General features: G+C 38.1%; 1 protein-coding gene across 4 annotated transcripts in view; it reads left to right on the top strand.

Moving 5' to 3' along the window:
* The window catches only part of LOC150078561 (uncharacterized), a 773569-nt gene that overhangs the window by 414022 nt on the left and 345540 nt on the right, over nucleotides 1-14007 (top strand). For 3 of the 4 annotated variants that reach the window (XM_090385507.1, XM_090385509.1, XM_090385506.1), the window contains one exon: nucleotides 10301-10950. In XM_090385507.1, coding sequence (XP_090241633.1) covers nucleotides 10301-10950 — 650 coding nt within the window. The remainder of the gene's footprint in view (nucleotides 1-10300; nucleotides 10951-14007) is intronic. The other variant, XM_090385508.1, reaches the window with a different exon arrangement.

Here is a 14007-nt window from a genome sequence, read left to right as displayed (position 1 = left end):
GAAAGGAGCCCTAAGTTCAAAAGGGAGCTTCAAAAATGCTTAGTTCCATACGATGAAATTCACAAAGATTTATCAAGCGAAAGCAAACAAACCCAGATTACTGATTTTTTAAAGAGATCAGAAGGTGCACAAAATCCAGAATGGTGTATTTGTGTTAGCTTTTGGAATGTAACCTCCCTTTTTGTACTTCTTTTTAGTCCTGTATAACACAGTTATGCACAACACAACATTTTACAGGAACCTAATAACCATGTTATACAAGGGTTACCTGTATATCTATATATGTTAATTTTTGCTAACTCAACTTACCTTAATCTCTTGGTTACTTGTGATACCACTCCTATCTTCATGCTGTGGAGCTAGAAACATGAGATGAAAGCAATGAGAATTGCTTTCATCTCTCATGAAAGCAAAAAGAATAACAATGGATAATCATAAACAGTTCGATGATGAATGTTTCGATTCAGATCTATCATACAAAGAAGACGAACGAAATGCACTTAATGCAAAGAGATAAAAAAAATAAATAAATAAACGAAATAGAGACTCTTGCTCCTCTTTTTAAATACTTCACTTAACAACAGACAATCCATTGAGTAAGCTTTCCCCGTTTTTAATTCAGAAATGTCTTGAAAATCTGGGGATTTCCTTCTTGAAATGATCAAACATAGACATGCAAGAAACTACTGGAAGTATACACTTTCTGCAGAATTCTCACAAAGATTAGCCCACGTGCACCGCCCCCCCAGTCCCAGTTACCAAGCGAATTCGAGGTCAAGCATTCCCAGTGCAAATTATCTAGCAATCTTTCTCAACAGTAAAAGTTCTTTTTTAGTCATATCATTCTCTATAAGCAGTTTCTTTATAAGCTAGTTTTACCTTTAGAAAGTTGAAAGTAAGAACACAGAGAGGAAATTCACCATTTGTTTTTTATCACACACAGGGTGATTCACTATCAGTGCAACAAACTTCCAGGAGGTGTAGGGGGCACAAAGACGAATCGGAATCACATAGCATTGCAGGGTCCGAAATGCCTTCATCATGCGGTAGAGGACGTTGAACGGGAAGTCACATGAACAGCGATTCCGCTGGAAGTCAGCATTTGCGAACAGTTTCTGTTGAAGAAAGCAAGTAGCAAAAGTCCTCCGGAGTGGATAATTCGGAGGACTTTGGACGCGTTGCAGATAGTATGAACTCATTTGATTTGTTGACAGTATCCTCCATACAGTGGATTGGGAAATACCCAATCGTTGGCCTATAGCTCGAGTACTCATACTCGGATTGCCTTCTGCAAGACGTAGGACATTCTCCTCATTGTCTGGCGTCCTCGTATTTCGCTCTCGATTCATGGTGCCTCTCGTGAAACAACCAGTCTCACCTAACCTTCTGTGCACACGTGCGAAAATCGTATAATGAGGAGCACGCTTGTGCGGGAAATGTTCCTGGTACAAGCGCAGATCAGCGCGTCCGTTACAGTCCGCAGCTCCATATGTGAGGTGCATGTCGGCCAGTTCAACGTTTGAATACTCGTCCATCCTACTGCCTCGGGAACCGGTTCACAAATGCTGACTTCCAGTGGGATTGCTGTTCGCGCGACCTCCTGTTCAACGTCCTCTACCGCATGATGAAGGCATTTCGGACCCTGCAATGCTATGTGATTCCGATTCGTCTTTGTGCCCCCCTACACCTCCTGCAAGTTTGTCGCACTGGTAGTGAATCACCCTGTATATTAATTTTTTACTAACAACTAACTCTTCTAACTGCTTGGCCTGCTAGTGGCACTGCTCCCGCTTCACCATGGCTGGGCTGGAAAACTGGGAAGATAACTCCTTTCTCCAGGGGAGAAAGGAGCTAACCATGGACTATGATGCCTATCCTGCACTTGAGCATGCACTGTCAGCAGCAGTGCAGAGCATGAAATTGACTATGCCACAACAAATTCAAAATGATTGTGTCAGGATACAACAACAACAGGAATAAGATTCATTCCTTTTCCTACATTCTCTCTCAGACAAATCTGAACATTCTGTCACTATTTCTTATACAGAAATGCTTTAAAAATGTGGGGGGGGTTCACCCAAACTGGTGAGAAGACTGAGATCTGGCAACCTTTTGGTTGAAACTGTGAGTCGTACACATTCTGAGACGCTGCTGAAAATAACAACATTTGGAGGACTACCCATACAGGTCGCCCCACATGCAACATTTAAATACCTCCAAGGGAATTATTGCAGAGTGGCATCTGATCAGTGTAACAGAAGCTGAACTGGTCCAGGAACAGAAAAACCAAAAAGTTATGCAAGACAAACACATCACGATCAGGAAAGATAGTTCTGATTCCCAAACATGTGACATCATCCTGGCATTCACTATATCTATTGCACCATCTAGTGTCAAAGCCAGTTATCTCAATTGCCCAGTACAACCTTTTATTCCAAATCCTGTAAGATGCTGCAAGTGCCAAAAATTTGGTGACTCGGAAATGGCTTGTTGAGGAGATCCAGTCTATCCAAACTGTGGGTCGAAAGCAGATATGCAAACAGACTATTATTCTAAAGTACTGCACTATCTGAATTGCAAAAATGCACAACTAGCCTACTCCAAATCATATGAATTTTGGAAAACAGGGAAAAATCTGGAAGTGCCTGGTAAAACGAAATGTTACTTACCAAGAAGCAAAGAAACAAATTGCATTCATACCCAAGAACATATGCAGCAGCAATGCAAATATATCAGTCACTGGGCACAAAAACTGATGTCTCAGTTCTCCCCACCAACCATATCCATTGCAGATTGGATCTGATCTATGCTCTTATCATCAATGAAACAGACTCCTAAGGAACAAAAGATAGTAGACAGAGCCAACAATACTCCAGTCACAGTTCTGCCAACTGCACCACAGGGACCATCAGATGTTACAAAATTGAAAATTGGTTCAACTCTAACTAAGGAGACAAACAAGGATGTCATATTCATTCCCCAGTTTCTGGTATCACTCCTATCTATTGGCAATTCCCAAACCAGGGAAAGATCATTCTGTTCCTCAAAACTATAGACCCATTTCTCTGATAATCAGTTGGGTTTCAGAAAAAATCAGTCAGTCCTGAATCTCATGATTCAAAGCTGGAAAAAACATCAGGAGTGCATTAATCAAAAATGAGCATGACATCTCGTCGTGGTATGCCTTGACGTAGAGAAACCCATTGACACCACAATGCATTTTGGTATCCAGTGAAATCTTCATTCCCTCGACCTGAGAGGCTGTTTACTGTATTTCATAAAGAACTTCCTTCAGCATAGGTCTTTTCAAGTTTGACACTAGCAACTCCTTTCCCAAACATATAGACAAGAAGAAGGTGTTCCATACGGCTCTGTTCTCAGTGCCACCTTATTTGCAATAAGAATAAATCTGATGACCAAAAACATTCCAACACTGTGAATTCATACCTCTGTGTGGGTAATCTAACTGGTTCCTGCAGTTCACAGAACATGAGCTTCATTGAGCTGCAGCTCCAAATCTCAATAAATAATATTCAGCTATGTATGGAACAGAATGGGTATCGACTATCGCGTTAGAAATCTAGAGTTGTTCAGTTTTGTAACAAATGGAAGATGCAGCTAGATCCAGAGCTACACTTAACAAATTATCCTATCTCGGTTGTGAACAGCAATCATCTCCTTGACCTGATTTCGGTAGTAAATTGAACTTCTTGGAATACCTTAAATATCTTTGGACAACTTTCCAGAAAAAAATGAACATAATCAGAGTTATTTCTTCGGCATCATGGTGTATAGATCTTTACACCTTACTTCATTTGTGTAGATCCCTAATGAGATCTTACTTTGATTAATATCATCTGGTATATGATTCTGCTAGGGAGAGCATGCTAGCACAGCTTGCCCCTATTCAACATTCTGTCCTGAGGATTGCTATAGGTGCTTATAGAACAATAGCAGTTCAAAGTCTTTATATTGAAGTCCATGAACTTCCCTAGGCCTCAGTAGAAAGATGTTACTTCTTAACTATGCAACTAAAATTCAGTCTACCCATCCACCCCACTAGGCTGATACTTAATGAGCTACAGTTCACATGTACTATAGAAATAAACTCAGGACAGTTCAGCCTACTGCTGTCAGATTGCAGGCATTACCACAAACTTGGAATATACATCTTGACATAACTATGTCTATTACTCTAAGATCCAAAGAGGCCAGATCTCTCATGGTCCTCTATTAAGGCATCCTGTGACAGTTATCCCCTAAACTGGGGGAAAGCACTCCCTTACATATGTCAACATAAAACAACTCCATATTTCCCACAGCCAAAATTATCTGCATTTTATAAAAATATATACAGATGGGTCAAAGTCTGAAAGTAGTGTGTGTGTGTGTGTGTGTGTGCGCGCGCGCGCGCCGCATTCATTTTCCCTCATAAAACCATTTCTGTATCACTTCCCTCTGAATGTAGCAGCTATACAGCTGAATTATGTGCCATCAGGTTTGCACTAGAAAATATTCTCATCTGTCCATCACAAAAGCATTATATATATATACAGGATGCACTTATAGCCTTACAGAATATCTCCTCTCATACACATTTACCATTGTTTGGCACATAATGGCCTTTATCAGCCATTGCGGCATAAAACCTCCAACAACAAACAACATGCACCTCCGTAGCCAGGTGGGAAGGAGCAGCAGTGCGTAGCACACGCTTCTTGATTAGACCGGGGTTCGAACCCATCGCCACCAAATACGGAGGATGCGGAAAGGTCAGGTAATGACCACCGCATATCCCGGAGCAATATGGCCTTAGTTGCTAATGCCCCTAAAAACCAAATAATAAACAAACAAACAAACAATATCTCATACACATCCTTTAATAAAGTCCATAAAATCCAAACTAATGTATATCCAGGAACTTCAACGAGTGGTCATCTTCTGCTGGATACCAGGAAATATGCAGACTATGCTGCTAAACATCCATCCAACCCAGAATTATCGCATTATTATGTTCCATATCTTGACTACAAATGCAATATATACGAAGAATATGTAGGAAACAATGGACAATTCAATGGCAAGCTCAAACACATAATAAACTCCTTCAAATTAAACCTGAACTGCAGTTATGGACCTCCAGCTTCCATGTAAACAGAAGGGAGGAAGTAATCTTAGCTAAAGCATGAATTAGCCACAGTCAATTATACTCATCTTTATTTCCTCACAGTTGATGATCCTCCGCAATGCACACAATGCAACTCTCTGCTTACAATGAAGCATATTCTTGTTGAATGTACTTTGTACCTTCAACAAGAATGTATAAATAAAACCTCCAACAACAAACAACATCTCATACACATCCTTTAATAAAGTCCATAAAATCCAAACAAATGTATATCCAGGAACTCTAATGAGTTGTTATCTTCTGCTGGATACCAGAAAATATGCAGACTATGCTGCTAAGCATCCATCCAACCCAGTTGGAAATACGGTAATTCTTGTTGAATGTACAAAGTACATTCAACCGGTGCCTCTGTAGCCAGGTGGGAAGGAGCAGCAGTGCGTAGCACACGCTTCTTGATTAGACCGGGGTTCGAGCCCGTCACTACCAAATACGGAGGATGCAGAAAGGTCAGGGAATGACCACCGCATATCCCGGAGCAATATGGCCTTAGTTTGCTAATGCTCCTAAAAACCAAATAACAATAACAAACTGTACATTCAACAAGAATTACCTTATTTACCCATTAGTAAATTAATTATTATCAACGTAGAACATATTGAGTATTACAGCTCTGATTCATACTATCTTATTTACCCATGTATAAGACGCACCTTAATTTTGGGGCCCGAAATTTGAAAAAAAATGTATTACATAAAGTTATTGAACTCAAGTTTTATTCATCATAAAATTCATACAACTCATCACTGTCAAAACTCCCATCCATTAGCTTGTCCTCATCTGTGTCTGATGACGAATCACTGTCTTCATATATTGCCTCGTCCTCAGTTCCATCAAGTCAAATGCCACACTTCTTAAAAGTCATTTAAGAAGTGTGGCATTTGAAATGCCACACTTCTTAAATGACTTGACAACAATCTCCATCTAGATATTATCCCAGGATCTTTTCACCCAGGTACAAACTTCTCCTATAGCTGGTTTCTTCACTCTTCCTGCTGATGTCAAATTGTCCCCAGAAGACTTCATCCAATGGTTCCATTCGTCTCTCATGGTAGCTTTGAAGGGTTTGTTAATGCTGACATCAAGTGGTTGGAGCTGGGATGTCAAGCCTCCAGGTATGATGGCAAGTTTTGTTTTTTTTTCTCTGCAGCAATCTTCTTTGTATTTTTTGTTATGTGTGCCCTGGACTGATCAAGCACCAATAGGGCAGGTTTGCATAATCGCCCACCTGGTCTCCTGCTCCAAACTTTCTCAAACCAGATCTTTATCCCATCCTGATCCATCCAACCCTTGTCATGAATGTGGACAATCACTCCTCGAGGAATGTCTTCTTTTGGCATTGTTTTGCATTTGAAAATCAGCATAGGAGGCAGCTTGGTTCCGTCGGTACAACAAACTAGAACAACTGTATAATGGCTCTTTTCATGTCCACTTGTCTTCACAGTTAGTTTTCACCCCCTTCTTATCAACAGTTCTGTTACTTGGGACATCAATTTGAAGGGGGACTTTGTCCATATTTGCAATCTGTCCCAACTCAAACTGATGTGTCTTCTGGCATTGAATGACAAAAACGATGAAATTCAAGGACCTTCTGCTAATAGCTTTCAGGCATCTTTTGGGCAAGTCTGGTGCGTGTATGCCTGCTTAGTCCATTCCGTTTCATGAACCTGAAGCACCAATTATGTTTTCCTTTGAAATCAGTACTTTCTTTTTCATCAGCAATTTTTCTTGCCTCATGCTGAACCATCTTTGTGGACACATTAATTCCAATTGCCCTTTGCTCCTCAATCCATATCTTAAATTCTCTCTCTCTAAATCAGGCCATTTTGCTGACTTGCCTCTAATGGCCTTCTTCTACCGTGGCGTTTTCAGTAGGGTTTCTTCTTCCCTTAGCCAGTCTCGGATTGTTTTCTCATTTGGAGGAGGACCAAACTTACGTTCAGCAGCATGATTTCCATTCACTTTTGCAAACTGGATCACTTTTAACTTGAATTCAGCACTGTACGAAAATCTTTTCTGGGCCATTTCTGGGCAGAACGTGGCAAAACGTAACCTAATATACCGGAAACAAGTGCGAAATAATGAGCGCAAAGACAACAAGCGCGAAAAAGCGGGAAATGCAAGTAAAAAAAATCTACAACCACTATATAAGACGCACCCAGTTTTTATACCCCAATTTTTTCAAAAAAAGGTGTGTTTTATACATGGGGAAATACAGTATATAAAAAAAATAAGTAAAATATGAGTAAAATAAGTAAATAAATCGGTCAACTACTGAGTGCCAGGCACTCAGGATAAAGGGTCCACCATCACAAATGGTTGTTAGTGTAGTATCTCAAATAGAGCTTTACGTTAACTGATAAAGTTTCTAGTACCTCGGCTTGGCCTAAAACTGAGGAACTAACAAAAATGTCTATTTGAGTCTTTGCAGTTGTTGTGAATGACAGGGTGGGAGAAGTGACTCAGACTTCTTCCTGGGGAAGCGATTAAAGTCTTGGGGGGGGAAAGCTACTGGCAGGTGAGGGCCGTGCAAGATTCCGTGCAGGCGCCTCCCCACCACTGCCGCCTCAACACTGGCTCTCTGAGTACCTCCTTGTCGGGACAACTCCAGCTTTGAAAATTATTAAAAAATACTTCTCGTCGCAAAATTTATAAATGACCTTTATAGAATTATTAACTAACTATTTAGCAACCTTTTTGCCACCAAAAGGAGAATTGCCTAATACAAAGAAGCACGCTATCGAAGTGCAATAAAATTGTTTTTTTTTTAATTTTAACACAAAGTAAATAATAGATTTCAATCAGAATAGTTTTCCCTTGATAAACATCAAACAACACACAGCTAATGTGATTTTTAAATTTTTAGCTCCATTAGCGACGGAAATAGAGGTGGAGGGGACACGAAAATTACTTACATTTTCCTGTCTGGCGCCACCATTTTTAATTTTAAAAATTTCAAGTCAATAGTTTGAGTGGTTCCAGAGATACAGTGCTGTGACAGACAGACAACTGAGTGACATTATAAGGGTCCTTCGTTAGACTAGGCCCCTAATATGTAAAAATAAATAACATAAGTAAAAATAATTTCATAATAAAGTTTTTGTAGAATATTCCAAATTTTTATTAAGTTCTCATCCGACTCCCTATGCCTACTTCTTTTCTTCTTCTTTGTATGTCTCTTGCTGACGTTTTCGGAGCAGCCACGAATCAACATATTTTGCTGGATCGAAGCGGGTGAGCGGTGGACCTACAGTTTTAATTGTCCTCAACGAAGCTCTGTTTGGGCTGACAATCAGATTCATTTGTGAAAATCCTTGTTCACATTCACTCGATGAAATTGGTATCCTACTCAGAGCATCCATCAAATGCTTCAATTCTTCCGAAACTATCTTTTCAATTAGGTATTCCCGAAATCCACGAATTGTATCTCTTTCATTTAACTGACACCTAATTGACAATTTTTTAACTTCATTTTCACCAAATGCCATAATTTCACATTTAGAAGGTTTAATACCTTCGTTGTCCTTCTCTCGTCATCGGTATTGTCACTAGTTCTTAAATTTGAATTTTTTTCTCTTCTTTTCTTCTTTTTGAAACTGTCCAAAATGTTGGTGTCATTCGGATATTCAAGTACTGTGACCATGTAAACATTGAAAATTTACAGAAAAATTTGGATAATGCACTTTCGCGAAACAATAGATAATTATTTATCAGGGTAAAAGAAAATCGCTCCCTCCTAATTCTCGAACGGGATGCTTACAGTTGATTCATAGCAGTGTCCAACCTACGGCCTGCTAGGAAAGTGAACTGAAACAGCATTTTAAATATTAATTATCAAAAAAATTTTCTCATTAAATGTTTTGTTCAGTAAATTTAATTGTGTATTGTACTGAATAAAATTTTCGAATATTTTCAATTTTACTTTTACATGCAACAAGATATGGAAAAAAGGAACACACTAAAGAAATCTAACTTCGAACTTTTTTTGAATATGACACCACTGCAGTAGAAAGTGGACCAGAGCCCATTAGGAATACCCCTTGATCTGCTCGCTGCTGACCAGCACGACTTCCCCGTATGTGGGCCAGGTGGTCGGATAGGTTTTACCAGGTACCAAGTTGTAGAATGGTAATCCCTTTAGCTCTCTTAATTTGCGCAGCAGCACTAATTGCCTGAAGGCCAGAAATGTGAAAAGTGCGTACTGAGTATACTCTCTCTCCTAATTCGTTTGCTATATGAAAATTTTCTAGCTCAACGGAAGGTATTTTAAATGTAACTTCCAAGGGGAATTCAAAATAATTCGCTATAAAAGGACTTCGTTAACAGAAGTCCGACTGGGTAATTTAGAATTATGAAAATGGTTATATAGTTTTATATTGAAAATATCTTAACAATAGACAGCGAAAAATGCAAATTTAGTTAAATAATTTTAAGCTTATTTGAATAGCAAATTTACGGAATATTACAAATTTCGAAGTGAATTACATCTAAATGTCACACGTCACTGTTAATAAAGGTGCCGATACACCATACCGTCCCAAAAAAAGCACTGCCTAATACTAACAGAAATGCTACCTCCAAGCTCTTAACTTTTATAGATTTGCTAGGGATAAAGTCTAGGTGAGAGGTGCATCATAAGCAGATGTCTTAAAATGATCCATCACACAACCATACAACTGTAAATCAGGTCTTGATATATCTACATTAGACTCAGTATGATATTAAACCTGTCTGCCATCTGTTGTACAATGCTAAGTCCACCCCTATATTCCACAAAGGCGAGTTATCTCAATTTGCCTTTTAATTTTCCATGTTTATTTTAGTTCACTGTCATTTATTTTACTATCATTTTACTTTTAATTTTATTTGTTTTATTATTTAAACAGTATACTCTAAAATCCTTAGCCCACGGCTAAGGATTTTATAAAATATATGATGCAATGGTTTATTTCAATATGGTTTTTGCAATAAAGATCTTATATAATTTTTATTATATCATATTATCATATTATTTATTAAATTTTATAAAGTAATATGTATTGCATTATTTATTATGTATTACTTTTCATATATTTTTTTATTTTATTAATAATGATTTTTTTAATCTATTTTAAGGAGGATACAAGACAGATCACCAGACATAAACCAGAGGACTAATTATTCAGGCCTTCTTAATGAATTTAATGGTACAATAGAAGGAAGTATTAAAATGCAGAATACACATCAGCCAAGTGAGGAATCTTGTCAGCAAAATGTGGATTATGTTACAGATAACTTGCCTATTAACATTAGTAATTCTAATTGTTGCAAACTGCGAACAGCTGTGTCAAATTCTAGTGCTTCACTACAAGGGAGCTACATGGAACACCAAGAAATTTCTCATTTATACAGGGAAAGTGAGCATCAAAGTCAAACACTTCTAGCACACATAGGACCAGATGTGAATACAAGACTCCTTCCTTGCCAAACCAGTCCACCTATAACTGTTAACAGTCTGCCAAATAACCTTACAAGCAGGTCGCCTTCTCCTTTGCCTATTGTTCCTTCCCGAAAGCCTTTTTCTGGCTGGCCAAGTATGTCTTCTCAGAGGCTGGACTCAAAACCATTTTCACTTTCTTCTGCCACATCTTTACTAGTAGGTGATGGAAACAGATCAGTAGATTATAGTGGACTTCAAGGCTCTGATTATAGTAATTCTTTTTTTAGCTCATCAAGAAATTTTCCTGTAAATGAGAGGGTACAACAAAATATAACTTCAAATTATGGTAAATTCCTAAACTAATTGCAAAAATTAAATTTTAGACACTGATAATTTTTGATATTTTTCCTATGTAAGTGGGAAGTTTCCATTTAATTGAATGAGTAGAATAACCCCAGGGACTCACATCTGGTGAGTATGGGCTTGGCACACCCAGGGTCCTAAACTGGATATCATCATTCTTCTCTTTCTTGGTGATTCCCTTCTACTTCTCTGTCTCTCTCTCTCTCAGGATAATTCTGGAATTTTTTTTTTTTTTTTTTTTTTGGCTGGTGCAGCATAAGCCTCAGGCTTCCTTGCACCATATAGCTAATAATAATAACAGATCAAAATTTAACTTTATGTGTTTAAGTATGTTTATTACTTTTGTCTTTGCTATACATTATGGAAGGAAACAAAAGTTGTATTGTGATTGTCATATCCCTAATAATGATAAAGTTGCAAATGATTTCCATTTGGATCTTTATCATTCTGAATTCGTCTTTTAAGAAGTATTCAGAATACATATCTAATGCATAGATATATATCTAATACCAAATATATATATTTGGATTATTTCCAGCTTATTAGCATCACGAAGAAAATAATTGAATGTAAAAAATTATTACAATTATTGCTCATCAGAACTAATTCTTCAGCGATTAATATCTCCTAGTTTGAGATATATGTTATTGCCGTAGGATTACCCTTATTATTGAAGACAATTTTATGTCACATTGTACAAATATCCCTAGATCTTTGTCATACTCTACTACTATGAATTTGTACCACCCAAATGGTATGTTATTCTCGTCACTGTTACTCAAATTACCTTGCATTTATCACTGTTGAACTTTAAAATGTTGCCATTCAAATGCCCACCTGCTTAAGTTATCATGATTTTCTTGAAAGCATAAGTTGTTTACCGTCATTAACCCCTGTATTCACCTTTGTATCACCAGCAAACTTAGACATAAAAGTTGAAATGCCTACACCAAAGTCATTAAGTATTAAAAAAGGTAAGCCTATACAAGTGAGGCCCCTAACACTGACCTCAATGAAGAGCAGTGGCTATTTATAAATACTCTTTTTCTCCTGCAACTTAATCATATCCATAGCAAGGCTCAGGGTACCAAGTGATTCCATTGTGTTTTAGAAAGCTTTTTCTCTAAATAGCTTTTCAGTGAACAGATTCTTTTTTTGTTTCAACAACCGTTTTCTTGATTTGTATATCAGAGTAGCTCTTTTGCACTAAAAGAAATAGGCAGACTCGCAGAAAGGAAAATCACCTTTCTGTTTCTTTTCTAGAAGTACTAACAAACAAACTCAGCCGCTTGGTCATCTTGTGGTGCTGCTCTTGCCTCCCCATGGCTGGACCAGAAACCTTGGTGATAAAGAAAACCCCCAGTGCTAAAAGGAGCAACACATGGACTATGAGAACTTTTCCCAGATACAGTTAGCATATCCAAATTCAGTGGATTTGTACCAACCCTGGTGCAAATGAAACTAATTCCACTGCTGATAACCACATCACGCAAGAAACTCAAAACTGCAGCATAACATATTACACAGACAGTCAAGCAAAAATCTTGGATGAAATTTTCCAACACCATTAACAAAGACAGATTCAAGGTTAATTTGCAAAAAAATAAATAAATAAATAAAATTCAGTCTCTTAATGTTAAATATCAAGTTCCCTTCCCAGCCCTTTGCTGGAGGGGCAATTATTTGTCATCTCTTGCTGAGATAGCAAAAGCACTTGCTGAAGCTTTCTCTGTGGTATCACTACTGCATGCGACTCACATTTTCAATATATTAAATCTTGTGCTGGGAAGTGCAAGATCAGTTTTACTACTACAGCTTCCTATCCATATACAGGTAGCCCTCGATTTACGCCGGGGTTAGGTTCCTGGGGGGACAGGTGCAAATGGAACCCTTTATATCACGAAGTCAATGGGAAATCACAGGGTTAGGTTCCTGGCACCAAAAATTTTACCTATTCTTTTCAATACTGGTATATTTAAAGCAAAGAAATAAACTTTTTTAATTAAAAAAAAAAAAGAAGTGTTATTTTTAACCTCCATAAATATAATAAGTATGTACAGTACGTGTAAATAAAAAATAAATTAATACATATACATACATAAAACATTTTTGACGGTGGCATAATGCCAAAGTTTTAGTTGGCTTTTAAAGGTCCTGATTCAGAAGGCCTTGATTAAGAAGATTGCCTTTTTTTTTTTTTGAAAAAAGGATCAAGTGTTGATTGCCTGGATTTCTTCCTCCTTTCTTTAAGGATTTCAAAATACGGGCTCTGGGTTGATATGACACTCCTCTCTCAGTCATGATCAATGTCACAGAGCTCATTAGTGAGGGACTCTGCACTTGCAAGAATCCATTGTAGATCACTGGTCTTCATAACTTTTAGAGGACAGTCTTCTTCTGTCTCTTCCTCCTGCTGTTGGCTAAGTTTTGCAGCTAACTCTTCAAGGTCTTCATTTGAAAGAGTCTCTGCATGACTCCTCAAGAGCTCAGTTACAACTTCAACTGTAACTTCTTCTAACCCTGCCTCTTGTGCCAGTCTGCTGATGTCTTCTACAACATTGTTGTGACTTGAATCCTCCAAAGTCATGCATGAGATCTGGGAGAAGTTTACGCCACACTCCATTTAGACAATTGACAGTCATTTCTTGCTAGACTGTGTTAATGTGATTGATGCCCTTTAAAACATCAAACGACCACCAATATTCTCTGATGGTAATGTTGGATATATCCAAAGCCTTCACCATTTCTGTAAATGTTTGCCGCAGGTAATAAGCTTTAAAGGCAGCTATTACCCCTGGTCCATGGGTTGCAAAACTGATGTTGTATTAGGGGGCATGTAGACAACATTAACTTTAAGAGGCGTTCTGACTTCACCTAGATTTGTAGGATGTCCAGGGGCATTGTCCAAAAGAAGAATAGCCTTGGTTGGTAAATTTTTGTCATTGCAGAATTTTAAGAACAGTAGGGCAAAAATAGTTGGTATACCAATCCAAGAAGACGTCCTGTGTCACCCAAGCCGTCTTGTTTGACTTCCAGTACA

The sequence above is a fragment of the Mastigoproctus giganteus genome, chromosome 11, assembly GCF_048544385.1.
Source record: "Mastigoproctus giganteus isolate SK-2022 chromosome 11, ASM4854438v1, whole genome shotgun sequence".
Classification (NCBI taxonomy): Eukaryota; Metazoa; Arthropoda; class Arachnida; order Uropygi; family Thelyphonidae; genus Mastigoproctus; species Mastigoproctus giganteus.
Note: the sequence above shows the minus strand (reverse complement) of the source record. Positions and strands in the feature narration are given on the sequence as shown.